We start from the raw sequence: 20879 nt of genomic DNA on the forward strand, positions 1-20879 counted from the left end.
CAGCCGCGCGGCCCCGGGCCGCCCGGACCAAGGTGACACCCGGGCGGCCCCCGCCCCGGGGCCACCCGCGCCCGCCGCCCGCGCGGACCTTCTTCTCAGCGCGGAGCCGGCGGCGAGCGAGCGGCGGCGATGAACCCCGTGAATGCCACTGCTCTCTACGTGTCCGCGAGCCGCCTGGTGCTCAACTACGACCCGGGGGACCCCCAGTCCTTTTCCGAGATTAACAAGCTCCTGCCCTACTTCAGGCAGTCCCTCTCCTGCTGCGTGTGCGGTGAGGATCTTTCTTTTGTTCCTGCACAATGAGGCTGCCCGGGGCTCCCGCACGGCCCCGGGTCGGGCCGGGCCGGGGCTGTACCGGGGCTGTGCCGGCCTGGCCTCGCCCCGGCCCGGGGCAGCTCCAGGGAAAGTTTCGCGGCCCCGCCGGGGGGGCGGCTCGGGAAGGTGCAGTGGGAAGAGTGTCGGGATAATCCCGCCCCCGGCGCGGGGCAGGGCGGGCACGGGGCTGTGGGAGCTCCCCAAAACACGGCGCTGTGCTGCGGGCACCGCTCCGGGGTGCGGGAGAGCGAGCGGCTGTCGGAACACCCTTCTGGAGTGGCTGTTGGAATACCCTGCCATGGTGGAGTTAATCGCTTTAAAAAAGCCACGACTAAGAGCCAGCGTGGTAAAAGATACTCCAAACAATCCCCAGACCGTGGAGGTAGGGAAAGAGGAACTGCTAACTTTCCCTCTCTCCCCCTTGAAATGTAAACAAAAAGTAATTCCGATTGAAAGCCAGGAATTTGGGGCGGGCGTAAACAATAATTGATTTTTTTTTTAATGTGCCTATATGCCCTGTGATAATAATCACCATAAAAAGCAAACGGGCTGAAGGTCTGCTGGGCCTTCCCCACTCCCATCCCCCCCAAAAAGAGCGTTCTGTGGGCAAAGGCAGCGTCCGGAATTTCGGTGTTCCAGGCTGGGGAGCGCTGGGAAGGAACCGCGTCCTGCTGTGTCTGTGGAGTGGGGGCACGTGGCCCTTCGGGAGGAAGCTCTGGGACAAGCTGTCAGCCCTTCTTGAACTTCCCTTTGCAGCTCCGGTCGGTGTCGGGAGAGGGCTCGGAGCTCTTGGACCTCTCGGTTGATTAATTTGTTAATTCTCCTTTTTTCCCTGCGGTGGTTTTCAGCCTCGGGTCTGTGTGTTCGTGTTTTCCTGCCTGTGTTTGCCCGTGTTTGTCATTGCTGCTGTGTGTGCTCACGCTCGGCTTGAATTGAATCACTGGGGTTTATAAAGTGAAATATTGTATTTATTTTCAGGAGGAGGGTTTCAGCTGTCGAGGCTGCTAAGCCGGTGTTGGATGCTTCCTATCCCTCCTCTCCTCCAGCTATTGGCTCCTCCCATTTAAAGTCTTAGAAAATAGGGATCTGTTTGTAGTGGGAAGGAGGGAGCCCGTTCCCAGGATCTCTGCAGCGTCACTTCCTGGAGTAATTTGAGGTGTTTTTTCCTCCTGGAACCCTGATGTCGGTATTGATGCGCCTCTGCTCTTTATTTCTTATTGCCTTAGGCTGGTTAATTCAGCCCTGACTGTGCTTTTTCCCGTTAAGTCCTCCTGCTTGGGGTCAATCACCAGAGTGCTTTTGCCTAAAAATATGCAAATATTGTTCTGGTTTGTTTTTAATAAGTTATTTACACAGGGACTGTGTGTTTTTAACTGCTGTGCTATCTGGCCTCTCCACTTTAAGCCTGGTCTTCTGAAATGTGTTCTTTGTTCTGCTTGCCTTGACTTCTTCCCTTCTTGGCCTTTTGCAACCCTGTTTTTACACTCTGTGCTATTGAAATTGTCTATCTTTAATCTGTCTCTGCCCAAATTTCTGAATATTTTTTCCCCTCTTCAGCTTTTATTCTTGCTTGGCTTTTCTCTCACTCTGAGTTTGGTAGAGCAAACCATGCTTTTTAGTTTGTTTTCTTCTCTTGCCTTGTGCCTCCATGGATGTTCCTACTTACAGACCCCTTTCTCTCTTCATCCTTTATTTTAATTGAATGTCAAGGTTATTCCTTTGGTTTATGTTTTCCCTGCTGTGTCCAGCTTTCAGATAACTGGAGCTGCTGTTTATTTCAGTATTTAGCCTGAGTGATTACCCAGCCTTATCTCTGCCTCTGGGCTCCTGTTTGTGGGTGGCACGTCCAGAGGCCTCAGGAAATTCCAGGCTCTTTGTGAAGCTCTGCAGTAAAGGAGTTTGTGTCCTGCAGTTCCTCAGGTGTCTTTCTGGACCCTGCAGGCAGCACTGCCCACTCTGGGGTCCCCCAGCACTCACAAACCTGCAGCTCACATTGGTAAAGCCAAATCCACCTTCTTTTCCTTGTTTGCTTGTTGTGTTCCCTTCCTCCTGCTTCTGTTGGTGCCTCCTTCACTCTTGATCCCCTCTGACCTCGCTGGGGTATTTTTAAAATGCTCTTTTTCTGTTCTGTGCTTCAGTGCCAAGGGCTTCTGCATGTTTAAAGTCACTGAAACTATCCAACTGTCAGAACCTCTTTAATGTGGGTGTTTTAAAAGTACTGAAGTAAAGATTGCATTGAGAGATCACAACAGTGGGTGCAATGACCACCCAAAACTTTACAGTGTGGGGCTGGTTTAGTTTGTTTGTGGTTTTGGTTTTTTTAAAATTTGAATTCATAAAAGGTTGTCAGATGCCCATTCCTTTCTACCCTACTTGTCTGTTTGGGCCATGAGATCCAAGTGCCTGGCTCTGGGTTCCTGTGCACAGGACTCCGAGTGTCTTCTGGGGCACTTCCCTTGCACAGACCTCAGCAGATGCTGTCTGGACTGTAAAGGTGTAAAAACTGTGCTTTGTTGGAGAAATGGTGCCTGAATTATCAGTGGTAGTTCAAGTCTCAAGTGTTGGACTTGCAGGAATTCCTTTGGGAAGTTACTCCCCAAGTGAGTGCTCCTTGTGCAGTTCCCTCAGTGTGTGATCTCTGTGCATCCTTTGTTGGGCTGTAGGTCTGAATTCCACACTCAGGATTGTCCCTTTAATTTTAGGGAACAGTTTTTAGGGGAAATGAGTGCCAGCTCTACAAAGCTGACATTCCTGGGCTTCCCCTGTGTTCCCAGAGTATTTCCTTGTGGTCCTACAGAGTTGTACACAGCTCACAGAGCAGGGCTGGCAGAAGCTTTTGGGCCCCCGTTAATGATAAGATTCTAACTGCAGCTCTGGTTTCAGACTGGGATTGGCACACACGGAGTTGAGCAGGAGAAAGCCCCAATGCAAACACAGTGTGTCACTGGAGTCACTGAGGCTGTTGGGGGGGGGTTCAGGGCTCCTCCTGCCTCGTGGGGGATGAAGGTTCACTTCTGCTCTGGCCCTGTGTGTATTTCTAGGACTTAAGTGTGATCATGTGACAGTTTCCTGGACAGTGCTGGCGGTGATACATCATCCTTTTACAGGGATGTATAAGACAGTATTTCCTAGAGCTTTTACAACTTAAAAATAACTGCTCCCGAGTGTGCATTAGGCAGAGGGGCTGTGCCTTGTGTGTTTGGAAGATGTGAAATACAAGTTCCACTCTCTGGAATAAAGGGATTATTATTGCATATTAACACCATGTTTAATTTAAAAATAGTTTTAGTAGAATTTATGCAGCAAACTTGTATGTTTTAAAAGTCCTGCCTGTTGGGATAAAATTCTCCTAACATTGCCTTTCTCAGGTTCAAATCCCAGGTAGGTCACTGCAGGTCAGTCAGAGGTTCAGCTGCTTTTCAGCAATAACAGCCCTCTCCAAAACTCACTTGAAATGTTTGTAGGAGGCACAATTGCCAGTCAGATCAGCTGAGCCTTTTCTCCCCGGAAAACCTCACCCTGGAACCCCTGGCAGATATTTCAAAGGGGTGTGAAAGATTGTTAGTGCTGATTCAGAGTGGGAAAGTGCCAGGAAGGTGGCAGGGCTGTGGGACAGCACTTCATGCCTGGCCAGGAACCCGGCTGTGAAATACAGGATGGGAACACAGTTCTTGTCTTACACATCCTGTAATCCAAGGAAGGGGATGTGAGACAACACGTGGCTGTAGGGAGATTAGGGGTGGGGAGGAACAAAGAAAGCCCATGAGAGCCCTGCCTGGTGCCTCCTGCAGCCCCCCCCAGTGTTCTGAGGCAGCTCCTGATGGTTCTGGTCAGGGGGTTGGAGGCTCAGGGGTGCAGCAGCATCGTGGAAGCAACTCCCAAGCGTGGGAATGCCATGGATTGCCAAAAAATCAAATAAAAACTGCTGACTGTTTGTTTTCCTGTGTAAAGATTAGCGTAGGGATCGTTCCCTCCTGCTCTTGTGTAACTGTAACAGGCTATTTTTGAGAGTTTTATGCTGCCAATATAGGTTGAATGGAGTGTATAATATAATTACATGTTATAATCAATTATACTTACCAGTGGAATTATGGAGCCCGTTCTGCTGGCTGGGTTTGACATTCCCCCATGTGGTCGTGTAAAATTCTCCATCTTTGTGCCCTTTTGTCCATGTGAAGGCTCCTCCTCTTCTTCCTCCCCCCTGTCTGAGGTGCTGTGTCCCTCACACCCCTCCCTGGTCCGGGTGTCCTCAGGGGTGTCCCAGTGCTTTGGGCTGCACTCGGTCACTGGGAAATGATGGGAATTAGGCCTGTACAGTTTGATTACTCTTTGATGTGAACATTCCTGCAAGTTTCTGGGGGAAGCAGCACCACAAACAAGGGGAATGCCAGGGAATTGTGCCTCTGGAGTGAGCAGTTTCCCTGTCAGTGATGGCAGGGAGACAGCCTGGGGCAGGCAGCACTTACCTGCTGTCCCTCGGAGAAGGGGACGGGGTTGAGTGGCACCTAAACAGACTGAAACTTCCTAGAAAATTTCCTGGCACAGAGATGGAAGAAGGGAGAAGAAACAAATTCCCACTGTAATAAAACTTAATTATATGCATGGTACTGGATTTTCTGTTTGGGAAATGAGCATGGCTGAGCTAAACCCGGATATCAAAGTCTTAAAGTGAAAAAGTATATTTAAGTTTTGTGATGGAAGAGTTTAGCCAAGAACTCTCCTTCCTTGCCCATTCTCCCTGGATTAAGGAGAGTGAAGGCTGATTCATGATCAGAGTTGCCTTTTACGTTGGAGAAGTGATCTGGATCTGGGCTTTTTTTTTTAGGTATTTTTTCATTGACATTTTCTTTTTTCCTCCATTTTCAATGATGAAAATACTGTCCAGGTATCACCTCATGGTAGTTTTTAAAAGTATGTTATTTTCCCCTTAAAAATCACATGAATAGTTGCCAAAATACTTTCGAATTTGTGAAGAATGTGCAGAATAACCAGGAATCTCTGAAACAGCCATCAGGGAGCATGGGCTGGGGGCCTGGGTACCTCTCAAATTCCTCCTGCTGCAGGTGTTCCTTTTCTTCTTCTTTTGGAGAAGCAGTTGTCTATCAAATGTCCACTCACATCTCTGAGGGCACCAGTTTTTAGCCAAGAACATGCGGGATGGTTTCTCTTCCTCTCAAAATCTGCCCACTCCGATTCCCTGTGTCCCTTTCCTGTTTTAAATCCCGGCTGTGACTCTGGGGGGCAGTGCCTTGTCACTGCAGAAGTGTTGGTAACGTCAGCTCCTCCCCGTTGAACTGGGAGTGGTTTCCAAACTCCCAATGCTGCTCTGTCTCAGAAGGAAAGGAGGAGTAGGAAGAGAAGTGGCTCTGGTTTCCCCCGTGGCTGGCTGGCAGTGGTTTCCAGGGAGGTTCAGTGTTTGCTCTGGTGGGATTGGAGATGAGTGTTCCTGTCGAGGCTCTGGAGGTGATGGATGGGCTCTGCTGGTCCCTGAGGATAGTGATTAAACCATTGCCTTCCAGAGTGGGTCAAGAGGAGTCAATGTGTGGCCAAGAGGCACCTTTCTGAGATGGCTGAGCTGTCCTGGTCTGTGGGCACAGGGCACTCCAACACCCCTTCCTCTGGGTTTGTTTTCTTTGCCATCTCACCATTTGCAGATTAGGTTGTCTAAATACGGACTGAGCGTTCCTGGATGTTCCACTGGAGCTCGTTGTGAGGCCAGAAAACGTTCTGTGAGTGCAGTAACTGAGTGGAGAGCTGGTGCCCAGCACAGCCTTCCTCAAGCACGGTGCTTGTTGGACAGCACAGGTTCCCCTGCTCCTCCCAGGAATGACTCCCAAATCCTTCAGTAATTTGTTATTCTGTGTGTGCTCGGGGCTGGCTCCTTCTCAGGGGCCTTGGGGAGCACAGTTTGCTCCAGGAGTGCCCAGCTAACCTTGTGCAAGCGCTTCTGTTGGGGGGAAAATGGTTTTCATTCCTCTTTGGTTTGCTCGGGGAATGTGATCGACTCAATCTGTAACTTTCAAAGCAGCTTTTAACTCTTTGGAGCGTTTCTGCTGCGTGGAAACACATTAACCTTACACCCAGAGGAGAGATGTTAACTTTGCTATTTGAAACCTCTGAAAATACAGCAACCTTGACTTTTGAAAAACACCATTATGTGAAAATTTTACTCTGGATGGTGAAAATTATGAATTTATCTTTTTTTTTTTTTTTTTTTAGCCTCAAAGTTTGAACTTTACCGCCTAGTCTGTTAAAAATACATTCAGAATTCTTCCAGTCAGGGATTTTGTAAACACAAAGACTTTCAAACAGAAATACAACTTTGACATAGGACTTAGTGAATATATTCTGTTGTTTCTCATGCAGGGTGTGGACCCTGAGAAGAAGGCAGTCCCTTCTACACTTCAAATGCAATTTGTTGTCATATTTTTTTTGCTTGAAGTTTAGCTAAAGAGATTGACTGTAATTCTCCAAATATGCAGAAAAATAGTCTATCTTCTGATCATGGTTAATTTGGGTTCCCATGGTGTTCAGGCAAAAATAGTGCAGTTTTTATTTCTTCAAAGAGTTACACAATCATTAATTCATTAGTCACGACCATTCCTATATGAGGCTAATACTTTCTGTAGTTCATTTTTCCTAGTTGTTTGTTGATGCAGGATGCTCAGGAATATTCAGCAGCCAGCAGAATGTTTTCTCTAATGAAATTTTGAAATAAGTATTTTTAGTTGGTTTGGGGGGGTTGTTAATGCTATTTTGTGTCCCACGTTTCCATTTCACCCCATGGGAATCTGTCAGTGGTTGTGGCTGTCTTTGGTGGGATTCCAGTGGCATTGTTGTGGGAATTGTGGTGATCTGAGGGCAAGGGGATGTCTTCAGGAAGAGAACTGTCCCTGAGTTCCCAGGTGAACTCTCTCTGTTCCTCAAAAAGGGCCGTGTGCTGGGAGGCTTGGGGTTGTTTTTTTTGTTTGTTTTTGGCTGATTGAAACTATTTCTGTCTACAAACCCTTGTCTCAAACTCCCTGAAAGGATAATATTTCCAGTGTTGTCATTGTGAACTCCCCTTGCTTCCACCCGTGTTTCAGACGTGGGTTCAGAGCTTTGCACTGGGAATACTGGGAATGTGTGTATTTGTGTCCATCAGCCAAGAGTGTGGTCGCTGCAAACGCTGGGGTGTTTTGGGAACACTGCAGTGGGTGGGATCCCTGATCCTGGGTGCCAGGGCACCTCTGCCAGGGGATCCAGGCAGGTCCTGTGTGCTGGGAGGGGCTGCCAAACATTGTCCTGCCTGGAGCAGTGGGGCAGGGCAGGGCAGGGCAGACCCGGGGCTGGGCACTCTGAGTCCTGGGGCAGTGTCGGGGAAGTCCATCAGCCCCACCAGCTACAGCCCACGGGGGAGGGCTGGGGGGCTGTGGATGGAGACCTTTCCCTGCTCTGCCATCCCTGGCACTTAACCCTTGCTCTGCCCTCTGTGAGCTGTGTGTGTAGTTCCCTTCTCCTTTAGTAAGGATGCAGATCCCCCCGGATCAGCCAGATCTTCCACGTTTATTTTCTCCCTGTGCAGATGGCTGACAGACCTTTTCACTGCTCATCATATGCCTGCCTGTCTGTCGGCAGGAGCTCTGCAAACAGTGCCCGGGAGATGCTGTGCTTTGGGAGGGGGTTTCCTTTGGCATGCTTTGCTCTGAAGCCTCATGGAGCTGCTTGTTCTTCCGTGGGCTCCAGCTGATCATTCCTGAGGTGGAAAGGTGCTGTGTGGGGTGGGAGGGTGGAGGGGAGAGCAGGGCTCTTCCTTCCAGGAGCAGCTGCAGGTGGATGGACGGCTGGACACAAAATCCTGTGGAGTGAACCAGCTCCTGTCCTTCGGCTGAGCTCTGGAGCCTCAGGGAGGCAATTTGTTGGAGCTCACTGGCTCTTGGTAATTATTTTAGTAGAAACAATCAGATCCCGTTTCATCCAGAAATGAAAAGGCTGGAAGTGTAGCAGTCCAGCTTCTGGATGTGACTTTGGAGTCCTTGCCATGTATGTTGCTCCAGAGGGATGGAGCTTCCTGTTTCTAGCCCTGCAGTCTTGGTTTAACAATGAAATCAGGGTCACTGTAATTGTGATGTTTGATGTGCACACATTGACTGGGGCAGGCAGGCTCCTCTTTTCCAGGGGTGTCATCCTACCACAGTGGGAGAGCACAGTGGAGTGAGAGGAGCTCCCGGTGCTGCCTGTGCCCTGCAGAGCCCGGGGGTCCTGGTGACCCCAGTGCAGCTGAGGATTAAAGGCCTCTGCCTGACCAGTGTTAGAGACCAACCCCAGCAACACATTCATTTCTGTTTGTAGCAAAAATTGATATACGTTTTTCTATTTCACTTCATGAAATTAAGATTTAATAATATGATTCTTAAGATTTGAAGTTTGTAAAAAAGGCAGGATAATTATGTTTCAGTAGCATTTCCAAGGACCCTAAATGAATTATTTGTGTTCAGCCCCTTTTCTGCTCCCAGGTGAGAATGGCAGGAGGTGACTGTTCCAAGCCTTTCTTCCCAGTGAATTTCATCCATTTGCTGGCTACAGACATCTCAGAATTGCTGTGATTCCCAATCCCTCTTCTCCCTTCGGTCCCAGAGATACAATTTGCAGGTGCTTCCCCTGTCCCTGCAGCTGTGAAGTGATGCTCATTAAGGAACACAATAGGAAGTATTGCTTGTGCTTTAAGTGACCTCCCTGCCGGTGCAGCCTGTCCAGGACTCGATGGTTGGCAAATCAGGTATTAGAAGAAGTCTTTCCTCTGTGCATGCTGCTCGTGGAATGTAAGTGCTCATATTAACGTAGGTTTACTCAAGCTTTCTGGAAGTTGGGTAGTTAAGAGCTGGTGTGGAGGGGAAGTCTTTTATTGGAGGCTTTGTAAGAATGTGATTCTGCTTTGGGTGTGTCAATACAGCCCTTGCAAAAGAGGGAACAGACAGGGCAAGGTTTAGGAACCCCGAGCCCCGGAGGGCAGTGCAGTGCAGGATCTCACAGGGGCGAGTGGCTGCTCAGGAGAACGACAAATTAAATTTACCTTAGAGAAATGTTAAATTGTTGCTGTGAAAAACTATCACATTCTCAGGGCCCACCATTTTTACCTCTTACAGATCTGTATAAATTATTCAATTTGTAGAGAGGGGTGGCACTGATGGGCACCAGGCAAAGGTGTGGTCTTGGCCTTGCAGTGGAAACCTGCAGGTTGAGGGGGCAGCTCAGGGCTGTGTCTGTGGGACTGTGCTGCTCGCTGGGTACCACTCCTGGGGATCACAGGAATGAAACTTCATTGGATGGCAGTTGGCATCTCATGGTTGGCTTTCCTTTTTTTAACTTACCAATACTAAAGCTGTGCCACAGAATCCAGAGGCGAGAGAAACTTTGGAGAATGAATATTCAGTGAGCTCTGAGCTCCAACTGAAACTCTTCCCCCAGCCCAGGCATTCCCGATGTCTCTCCCGTGTAGGTTGCCTGGCATTTGCTGAGAGCAGCACTCGCTCTGTTCTCCCCTCAGTGAGAGCAGGGGGAGTGTTTTTTCTTGTCGGTCCGTCTGGTTTTCCCTCAAAGCTTCTGGAAATTTAAATTTTGCTGTACCCTCTTTTAGCATCCCTACTCACTCAGGAGTTCCAGCCAAATGTATTTTGGGAGGAATAAAACGCACAGTTGGCGATGCCTTTTTAAAAATCTAATTAGGAGTTAAAATGGTATCTGGTTTATTTGGCCCTGTCTCTGCTGTGTTTTAGTTCTGTAAAGCATCAGAACTCAGCCTTATCATCTGGAGGGGCAAAGGGGGGCCGAAGGTGGGCGAGGAGCACACCCAGCTGCTTTGTCATTAATTAATTATGGTCTTAAGCTGTGCCAGGGGAGGTTTAGGTTGGATATTAGGAGGAAATTCTTTCCAGAGAGGGTGATCAGCCATTGGAATGGGCTGCCCAGGGAAGTGGTGGATTCTCCATCCCTGGAAGTGTTTAAGATGAGACTGGATGTGGCATCAGTGCCATGGGCTGGGAACCACGGCGGGGTTGGATCAAGGGTTGGACTTGATGATCTCGGAGGTCCCTTCCAACCCAGCTGATTCTGTGATTCTGTGATTCTAATTGGGTATTAATTAGCTGTTAATGCTGGTGGGTTTTGGCCATGGAAGCTCTGGCTCTGAAGTGTCAGAGCATTAAAGGAAGAAGTGTTTGGGGTGTTTGCCTCCTGCTTGTCCTGCTGGAGAGGCTCCAGCTCCAGTGTTGGTGAGCTCCTGCTGAGGGACACCACTTGTGCTGGGGTTTCAGGCGTTGGCTTTGTCCTCCCCGTGGGAGTTAGGGACTCCCAAAATCAAATCCCTCTGAGGACCATGGTGGCCCCCTCTGCCTCTGTTTGTATCATGTCATTTCAAGGGAAGTGATAACAAAAATGGGAATTCCCACTGTGGGTTGGGCCTTGTGACTCCAAGTTCCACCTGTTGGCTTTAAATCTCCACGGCTTGACTCGAAGAGCGTTTTCTGTCTTCTCATGGTGGGTCTGCTCACACTGTCCTGGCAGGTCTCCTTGGTGACACTGTCTGTGCCACCTCCCAGCTTTCTAAACAGTTGTATTTTGCTCAGTTTATGAAAAAAATACTACCTAAGGGCAACTTCAGCACTGACTCTTGTGATTTGTGGCTCAAAAACCAGTTTACATCAAGCCACACTTCCCGAAAGACAGCTCAGGTGGGGGCTGGAGCAGCCCTTTCCCAAAGAGAGATCAGGGAATGCAGGGAAAAGGTATCAGGCAAGTGAGCAATGAGAGAAAATATCTTCGTATCTGTTATGTTTGTTTTGTTCTCTCAGTCAGTTTGATATATGCACTTTGCTTCCTCTTCCCAAATGGTTTAATTTTATTCATTTGCCTTAGCAGCATGTTTTCACTTTGGAAAATCTGGGTGGGAATTCCCTGATGGCTGTAACTCATCCAACAGAGGCTCCTTCTGGGAGAAGGGGCTGATCAAAGCTGAGAATGTGCTGCTTGGAGAGGAGGGGAGCCCTGGTGCTGGGATGGCAGAGATACTCTGCAATTTAATTTGGGAGATGGAATATCTTCCTGGCCTGGAGCTGGCTGGAAATAGCAAAGCAGTCTTGTCACTGGCTGGATATAGGAACTCCTTGGATTGTTTCTGTACAGAATTTTAGTTCTTTCCCATTTTATCCTTAGGTGATATTTAGGTTCTTTTTAAGGAAAACCAAAACCGCTCTTTCAGGCTTTTACAGTTTTGGGGATCTGTAGACAAAACCTTCCAGACTGTCAGTGCTGGGGGTCTGAGACTTTCTGTGCTGTCAGGTGTGTGTGGGTTCCTTTAGCAACTGATTTTTAGTAGTTTTTTATTCTTAACAGTAAGATCTCAGAGAAAACCCTTTCATTCTGATGGCTTCACTAAACACTAAATGAAAAGCAACACAGAGCCTGCTGTGTCTCCTTCCCCTTTGGGGTGGACGTTCCATCGTTTTTACATCCTGTTTAGAGTTTCCCTCTGCTCTATTGCCATTTGTTTTTCCTAATTCCATTAAAATCTCTGCAGTAACTTGTCATGGGAGTTTATAGTCGCACTTTTGGTAAAGTCCTAGAAATTTGTGTGTTTCATAAGTTTCCCTGGACAAAACTGAAGGGGACAAGGGGGTTGGTGGTGTTGGAGCTGAGAGTGTTTGTAAAGGCTGCAGCACACAACCAGTGATGGTGGGATGGGTTTCTTATTTAATGTTTTACAAGCAGATGGGCAGCCATGAGGTTTGTACAGGCCGTCACTGGGATGGGACGTTTTCTGGTGACCAGCTGAACTTTCTGAGGCAATTTTTTTTGACAGTACAAAAAATTAATCCCCTGCTGTCCAGGAAACCTGCCTTGGGTCCATCGTAATCTTCCTCTTTCTTTTTCCCTTAGGAAATTTGCTACAAGACCCTATTGCTCCCACCAACTCCACATGCCAGCACTATGTCTGCAAAACATGTAAAGGCAAGAAGATGATGATGAAACCGTCGTGTAGCTGGTGCAAGGACTATGAGCAGTTTGAGGAGAACAAGCAGCTGAGCATCCTGGTGAACTGCTACAAGAAGCTGTGCGAGTACATCACGCAGACACCCCTGGCCCGGGACATCATCCAGGCCGTGGATTGCTCGGCAGACCTGCTGGCCCTGCTCAAGGATGGGTCCCCCCTGCACGAGGACACGGAGAAACCTCCCGAGGCGGCCCTGGCTCTGTGTCTGACACATTCCCCGGTCCCCTCCACCTCGGAGCTGCCCAGCGACGCCCCGGCGGGGTTCCCCTCGGTGCCCGAGGCCACGCACAACGCGGAGGGCCGGGGCTCGGCCATCAACGGGCTGCCCAGCTGTAACGGGCTGCCGGGGGAGAAGCTGGGGGTGAGCCTGCCGTCCCCAGAGCACGCCAGCGCCATCGACGTCTGCGGCGCCGCAGAATACATCAAGACGGAGGAGCTGCCGGGGGGGCTGCAGCCCGTGTGCGACCCCGTGTCGGGCAGCGACCTGTGCCCCGCGGGCATCGACATCTGCGGCTTCAGCGAGGACATGAAGCCGGGCGGGTCGCTGCTGCTCAGCGTGGAGGAGGTGCTGCGCAGCCTGGAGACCGTGTCCGGCACCGAGGTCTGCGACTCGGGCCTGCAGCCCGGCCTGGAGGCAAACATGGCCAACGGCCCCTTCCTGCAGCTCTCCCCCCCTCCCCTCAGCCATAACATTTTCATGTCCACGGAGGCTTCTCCTCACGGCATCTCCTGCACGGCGGCCACGCCCAAGGTGGTGAAGTTGAACAGGAAGCGGTCCCGCTCCGAAAGCGACAGCGAGAAGGTCCAACCTCTGCCCATCTCCAGCATCATCTGCGGCCCGACCCTGGGAGCGTCGGCTCCCGTGACGGTGAAACAGGAGAACAAAATGTCTCTGCAGCCCATTGCGACTGTACCCAACGGAGGCACCACCCCCAAAATCAGTAAAACTGTGCTCCTGTCTAACAAAAGCATGAAAAAGAACCTAGAACATGCCCCTAAGAAATCCCACCCGAAAGCCAAACCGGGGGTGCTGAAAACGAAAGACAAGGCAAAGGAGAAAGTTCCCAGCAGTAACGTTATGCCAGGAAGCCCAACAAAAACTGTGTATAAAAAGCCACAAGAAAAGAAAGGGTGTAAATGTGGTCGTGCCACCCAAAATCCAAGTGTTCTTACCTGCCGTGGCCAACGCTGCCCTTGCTACTCGAACCGCAAAGCCTGCCTTGACTGCATATGCCGTGGCTGCCAAAACTCCTACATGGCCAACGGGGAGAAGAAGCTGGAGGCGTTTGCAGTGCCAGAAAAGGCCTTGGAGCAGACCCGGCTGACTTTGGGCATTAACGTGACGAGCATTGCGGTGCGCAATGCCAGCACGAGCACCAGTGTAATCAATGTGACAGGGTCACCAGTAACGACGTTTTTAGCTGCCAGTACACACGATGAGAAAAGTTTGGATGAAGCTATAGACATGAGATATGACTGCTGAGTCTGTCTTTCTTTTCCCTGCCCTCCGTAGGGGAACTGCTACAGGTTTAAGGCAGCTATGGTTCTGTTTAACTTGCTGGAGCTCCTGCGTTTAGATCACTTGTATCAAGTGTTTTTCATTGCTATGTTCTGTGTATTAGTGTCTGGGAAATAGTTGCAGATAATGGAGGAGTTACCCTAAAACTGTTTTTAGTTCTTACAGCACCTCATAGTTTGAGATCGATTGCTGATGTAAATGATTTTATCACAAGATCTTTGACAGGAATATATTGACCTCATTGTACTTGCTCGTGCTTTGTGCTCAGTCAAAGCTTCGGCTCCGGTGTAGAGCAGTGGCACCCGGTTAGTCCATCTCAACGGGGCTACACTGGGGTGTGGAAGAGTGACTGTTGGTGGGTTACAGTCACCGTGACCAGGGAGTGACCCGGTACTCCTGTGGGAAAGGCAGGAGGAGGACACAGTCTGGCAAGGGTAGGTACTGGCTGCCTGGGGGAACTGGGTATCTGCTCTAGGGAGCAGCTCACAATTACAGACAGGATTAGTAAATACATTACAAAGCTGACAGGCCAGAAGGCAGCTCAGGCTGCAGGCAGGGGCAGGAGGGTCGGGCAGGTACCAGGTGAGACTGCTCGGATACACCATCCTGGGAACAACATCACCCCTGGCAGCTCCAGGGCCATGTCCCTGCTCAGTCACCCCTCTGTGCCAGCTCCCCCTGGGTGATGTCACTTTGGCTTTGGCAGGGGGAGAACAGCGCTTGGACCCAGCCAGGGCTCCACTTTTGGTAGCACCATCCTCTCCCTTTCCTGCTCCCCCTGTTTTTTTCTTGAGTTCCTGCTGGTTTTCCTGCTGTTGCTTCTAGAGAAGAGAAGGGGGGTTGTGGGTTACAGAGAGACCCCTTGGCTGATTTTCCCCCCTCAGTGCCAGGATACAGAGATTCCACAGCACTGGGGGACTTTGATCCAGTTTGTACCATGACAGCTCCTCCCTGTGAGGGGAGTTCTCCACTGACAGGCACCTTCCAGCCCGGGCAGAGGATCGATGGCTGTCCAAGGTCAAACATTCTGGGTGTTTGCTAAACACAATAAGCTATGTATAGCTCACTCCACCCCAAATCTATCTCATTTTCTGCTAAAATGCTAAAAGTAGCTTTTGAAGGTCAGTGCTTTTCAACCAACCTGGGCCAAAAGGCTCGAAAATGGAAACATCACACAAAAGTTGTCAAGAGCTTATCTGGAAAAGTGTTACAGTGAAAGAATTCCTGTCAGGAACTCGGTTTTACACAAAAATGGTTGATTCCAGCACAATCCCTAAGCAGGGGGCCCAAGAGTTTAGCTGTGCAGTTACAGAAGTCAGACTGCTTTGGGAAGGCAGAAATCTCTCCTCTTGCAGTGATACAGCACAACCTGAGGGTGGGCTGACTGGAACACGAGCGTTTCTGTGTCATCTCAAAGGCAATTCCTGTTTCAAGAGCGTGTTGAGCAGCGTGTGGGTTGTTGAGTTCCTCCCCTGCTCCCACCTTCCCTTCCCCGCAGGCCCCGCGGGCGGTGCCGGGGCTTTGACCTGGCACAAAGCACGTACAGTGGCGGTTCCTCACCGAGACATGAGCAAACCCCTTTGGACACAAATGGCACCTCCTTTTGTTTTGTAGTGTACCATGGTGTCATTTTCTGTGAATGTGGTCAGAGCTTTTTGTTGGTTTTGGTTTGTTTCTCCCCCCGTCTTTTCTGTGGGGTGGGCAGGGTGGGGGGTTAAAGCCATAGGAAGAAAAATGTGATGTACGTGTCCAGTCTGTACTTTTTTGTTTTTGTTTTGCAAGAAGAGTTGAAAAATATTTTTGATAATGAGTAAATGGTGGAAAATGCTTCTTAGTATTCTTGTCTTTATTTGCCAACCCGAGTACCTAAGATCTGTGTTTTTTAGCCCTCCTGAGATTTAACGATGTCCTATTAAAATGTATTTAGTTAAACTTGTATGTGATTTTTGTGTTGACCCAGAAGGATCCTACCAGTTCCTAATTTGGTGGTTTGATCGTGACCTACTAATGTAAATCTGTTTATTAGTCCACTACGTGTAAGCGAAGCAGCCCCCGGAGCTGGGAGTGAACTGCACAGCATGGGTTGTTTGGGAATGCTTTTGCAGAGCTGTTAAGTTTTGCTGAGATTGTTGATGGTACATTTTTAGGACTTTCATTAAATTAAATACAAAGTACCTTTGCTCCAGAAATGTGGGAGTATTTGGAATCTTTACTATCTCACTGCTGCATCCAATGTGGTACCAAAAGTTGGAGAATTTAGGTCAAGCGTGTTTTGGAGCTGTCGACAGGAGAGCCCTGATGGTTCATGTAAAACTGCAAATGGTAGATTCAGGTTGTTTTTAAAAACATTTCCTTTTATGCTGCCACATTCTTGAAATGTATATTAAAATTCAAATTGATTTAATAAATGTTAGTTTTCTAATTCTATTTTGCAACTGCTGAGGGCATCAGTGTGGCATATGTTGAACTTATTGTCTGACTGCTACTCTAAATACTACTTAGTCCAGTGATGACTAATTCTGTAATTGTTTAAATTAGGCTTGGCTTGCTTTGGTTTCGTTGCCCTCCTGGCTAGTTGTTCCTGAGGAGCTGAGCAGTGGGAAGGCTCAGCTCGGTGCTGGCAGGAACTGCAGTGGTCCCAGTTGGAAAGTGTCCTGGTCGGGGCCCTTCCTCCCCGTGGTCCAAGAGCAGAGGGAGACCTCGGCCCCACACCCCCAGAGCAGGGCCCTGCCCCCTGCCCATCCCGGCCTGGGAAGCACTGGGGACTCACTGGTGGCAGTTCAAGGATCAGTGGAGCTCCAGCTGGAATTCCCAGTGTTCCTCCTGAGGGACTGTGGATCTGGGGAACTGTTCTCAGCATTAGCACAGAGGAAGCTGCTCAGGGATTTCTTTTCATAGAGGGAAGTGTGTGATATTCCAGCTTTCTTCCCAGTCCTCTTGGAGACAGGGATTAACTTCCAAACCTTTATTAAAAACCCCATAATTTGTAGACCTGCATCAGAAAGAAAAAGCAGCAGTTCATGGTCCTGGGTAGTGTTTCAAAATTAGTGCTGTGACCAGCGAGGTCTGACCATGGTTTTCCAAGAAAATGAAGTTCTCCCCCTTCTCCTGGGAGTGGAGAGGCTCTTCCCACATATCACACACGGTACATGTTCCAAAATGTCCAGGGAAGGAGTGGATGCTGCACTTTGTGATGCTGTTCCATGGCCACGGTGGTGCTCTGGCAAAGGCTGGACTTGGGGATCCTGGAGGTCTTTTCCAACCTTAGTGATTCCAAGATAAATCAGTGGGGTGGGATTAAATCCCGGAGGGAGGAGGGACGGGGAAGTGCAGTGGCCCCTCGGCTGCTCTCCCACAGGGGCCATTCCCCCTCTGGCTCATGTGACCCCTGGGGGCAGAGCCTGGCACGGGCCCGGCAGTCTGTCCCCGATGTTCCTGCTGGCAGCACCAGCTGCTCCCTGGGCAGAACCTGCCCTGCCAGCAGTGCCCCCCAGGCAGCCCCTGCACACACCAGTGCTCAGAAAAACCTGCAGAGTTACACGGAAATCAAACCGGAGCAGCCTGTTTTCCCAGGCAGGTCCTTCTGGCACAGCAAGGAGCTGCTCCTCCAGGGAAACCCCCAGACTTTGAAGGAACAGCTCACAGAGATGTGGCCCAGGAATGGAGCAGATTCTGGCCTGATCCAGCACAGCAGCACCTTTTTACTGCAGGCAAGAAGCACCACTTCCCCCTCCTGCACTTCTTATGGATTTAAATTCTATACAAATCATAGTTATAAAACAACTTTTGATTGCTAACTAGCTTGAAGAGGTGAAACGAACCAAACAAGCAGAATCATTCCCAATGTGCAGCACAGCTGAGGAAATCTGCTCTGGAAGGCAGGTAATGCTATTCCTGGTGGTACTGAGAACATCACAGGCACATCTTTTGTCTTAACGAGTTCATTTTTCCAGTTAAAGTGCTTTTGATATTCTAAAAAAACCCACCAAAAGGTGACTGTGATACAGACACACTTGGGCACCCCCCTGGTGATGCAACACAACAACGCAGTGACTCTGCTTGAGCATTTGCACATAATAAAAATTAGAAAAGGCATCGCTGCTTTTCCTGGTTTTCCTTTTCACCTTTTTTTTTCCTTTTCCTCTTTGTTTTGTTTTGTTTTCCTTCATTCCACTTGCAAAAGATGCAGAGGATGTCTCCTTTTTTTCAGGCCAGGTTCAAATGAGGGAGCTTGGTGTCTTGGTAGGTCATCCCAGGGACAGTGCTCCGTGCTGAGGAGGAGGATGTGAGGCAGGTAAGTGGTCACTCTGCCTTGTCCCAGTGTTTGTGAGAAGAAAGCCTGGAATTCTGGCTTTGGCAGATGTGCTGATGTGAACTCACTAGAGCAGGGAAGGTGATTTTGGGACAGCAGCTGGAGATGAACAGTCACACTCTGCCCCACCACTATGGACAGGTTTTCCTTTTAAAACTCAGAAGTCCTTTATTTGCCAAAAAAAGAAAAAATTACGAAGTAAAAATACAAAGATCAAACCATGCCAGCACAAAATGTCTCCAAAACTACTTTTACAAAGTATGAGAACCATTATTATTTTTAAATGCTCAGTTTCCAAGCCCCTGCCCCAGTGACACAGCCAGGAGAGGAGCACAGAAGGGGAAGCTCTGTTCATGTTTTTCTTACAGTAGCTCGTGCTGGTCACTGAGGTTCAGGGGTTTTTGCATAGCCCTGATCTACAAACTCCAAATCCAGACTGTTAAAACCACACTTCCATGAGCCATTTTTTAGCCTTTCAGGCTTATTTTATTTCAGAAACTAAGCCCAGTACCTCGTTAGAGCATCTCGAGGGAGCTCCCTTAAACCCTTCCCTCAGGAGTGCAGGAAGGCTCTGGAATCCCTTTGCTGTCCCTGTCTGTGCCACTCCGAGGCGGGGGGAGCTGGGGCAGTGCCCGGGCTTTGCTCCCAGAGCTGGGATGCAGCGAGTGCCGCTGAGGGGTGGGAGGAAGGAAGCAACAATCCCGGTGGGACCGCGGCAGCAGCGACACTGAGCCGTGTCTGTGATGCCAGCACTGCACAGACACCACACGGGGGACACACCATCCAAAGCAGGGGGTTGGAAGGACAGAGGACGGAATTTGGCTGGACATCAGCAGACCAGAGAGAACAAACAAGCACAAAGGGATTTTTATCAAGCAAATCTGAATTTACTCACTTTTCTGGCCACTCCTAAGGAAACAGGGGTCCAGCTCAAAACAGAGCTCGGTGTGAGCTGGGTTTGCAAGGAAAAAGGCAGGATCTGGCCTTAAAGGGCTGCAGCATCTCAAGTGGCACCGACAGGAGGCAGAGGCAGAGCCGAGGGGGCTCCTCCAAGCCCTCAGGGCAGGGATTCCTTGGTTGCTTGGCTCCAGGAGCTGGCTGAGCCCTGAGCCTGCTGTGGGCATAGGCATCCTTGTCTTGACTATCCCAGAAAGAAAAGCTCAGGAAGTAGGATGGGAGTTCCCAAATTTACCTCACCTAAATCCTGCAGAGTTTAATCCTCCATCCAGAGCAGCTGTGGACAGGGCTGAACCCAAACAGGGTGCAGGAGACCTTCTTTCCTAAAGCATCTGTGCCTGCTGAGTTATATTTTCAAGTACATTGGTGACAGGCAATGGATTCCTGCTCCTGGAGTAAATAACTTAAATTCCTGCAGGTTTTGCACTGCCACCACAAAAAGAGTGACTTCTGTAACTTGTTCTAATATATAATACAAAACATTTGCTGCAAATTGTTTTCTTTCCTGGACTAGCTTGTGTTGACCTACCAGGGAGCAGGAATTGGGTTTGGATTCACTTTGCTTTGCTGTAGCAGCAGTGAAGCTCTGTCTGTAGAACAGAGGGCCTTTGGGGGCCAAAGGGCTCAGCAGAGCAGCTACAAGCTCCTGGGTCCACTTATTGAAGCCAAAGCTTGGGAAGGCAACTGGTGAGTTTTACCAGGCTCCAGGCACTGAGTTCTCCAAAGAAAGGCACCAGTCCAGGCTGGTGTGGTGGGAGATGGGAGCCTGGGCCCATGGATGGGTGGAGTTTAAGCCCCTCTGCAGAAGGAGGAAGAGCCTGAAGTGGGGGGTGACTGAGGCTGGAACACCCCAGTGCGGCTGGAGCTCAAAGCTGGTGATGCTGCAGGACCAGGGGGTTCCACTTGGGCCTAGAACAGGGTCAGGTTCTTCTTGCGCTTTGAGGAATCTTTGTCTTTGGAGAGATCTAAAAGGTTATCCCACTGAAAGGCCCCTCTGGGCACTGGGAGTCAAGGAAGGGCTCAATTCCTGCTCCAGGTTCTTCCCAGTAAAAGGTGGATGGAGCTGGGTACAACCAACAGTTGTGGGACTTCCATCCTGTGGTCATTCCCCAGGTTCTGCTGCATTTGGGCCTGTGTGGAATGAGCCCCAGGGAGGGTTTTCCCCTGCAGGTTCCAGCGATGGAGATGGATTCAAACCCACTGTGTGTTTGCTGCATTCCCAGAGGCTGCTCCTGCTCTGCTCACAGCTGGCATCATGGAATGCAAGTCACCTGCAGGGCCTTTGCCAACAACCTGGGCATCCAAAAGTTTCCTACATCCCAAGTCCAGGATCCTGGGGGTATATGTGCCTCTGGATAAAACAGCAGCTTTGGTCGGGAAAAAGGAACAGATCTCCAAGCCCAGTACAACTGAAAACCGGCTCTTGTTCAGATTTGGATCCTGAGGGAGATCCTGACCCCAGCGAGGCATCATCACATCCCAATGGACACTGGGAGGCAGGTGCTGGGCTCCAAAGGCTCCTGGACAAGCTGAGGCCACGCTGGAGTGATCAGCCCACGACTGATCTGGTGATTAACTCCTGGAGGTATCACAGGGATCAGTGTTCCCTTGTGCCAGCGTCTGTGGGGACACACAGGGGCTCTGCTACCTGGGGGGGCCTGCTGGGAGTGGGGATCCTGGGAATCCTGGCAGGGATGCACACAGGAATCCTGGCAGGGATGCACACAGGAATTCTGCAGGGATGCACA

At 49.8% G+C, this 20879-nt stretch overlaps 1 protein-coding gene across 2 annotated transcripts; it reads left to right on the forward strand.

Moving 5' to 3' along the window:
• Nucleotides 1–67: 67 nt before the first annotated feature.
• On the forward strand, nucleotides 68–16289 carry MSL2 (MSL complex subunit 2). 2 transcript variants are annotated; one of them, XM_027703925.1, is made up of 2 exons: nucleotides 68–271; nucleotides 12229–16289. In XM_027703925.1, the coding sequence occupies exons 1-2, from the start codon at nucleotides 130–132 to the stop codon at nucleotides 13824–13826; spliced, it is 1740 nt and encodes a 579-aa protein (XP_027559726.1). In that variant the 5' UTR covers nucleotides 68–129; the 3' UTR covers nucleotides 13827–16289. The 2 variants fall into 2 exon arrangements, with proteins under 2 accessions (XP_027559726.1, XP_027559727.1); XM_027703926.1 differs by lacking the exon at nucleotides 68–271 and adding an exon at nucleotides 555–697.
• The last annotated feature ends 4590 nt before the right edge of the window (nucleotides 16290–20879 follow it).

This window comes from Neopelma chrysocephalum, unplaced genomic scaffold (genome assembly GCF_003984885.1).
Source record: "Neopelma chrysocephalum unplaced genomic scaffold, ASM398488v2 Primary Assembly neopelma1_252, whole genome shotgun sequence".
NCBI lineage: Eukaryota > Metazoa > Chordata > Aves > Passeriformes > Pipridae > Neopelma > Neopelma chrysocephalum.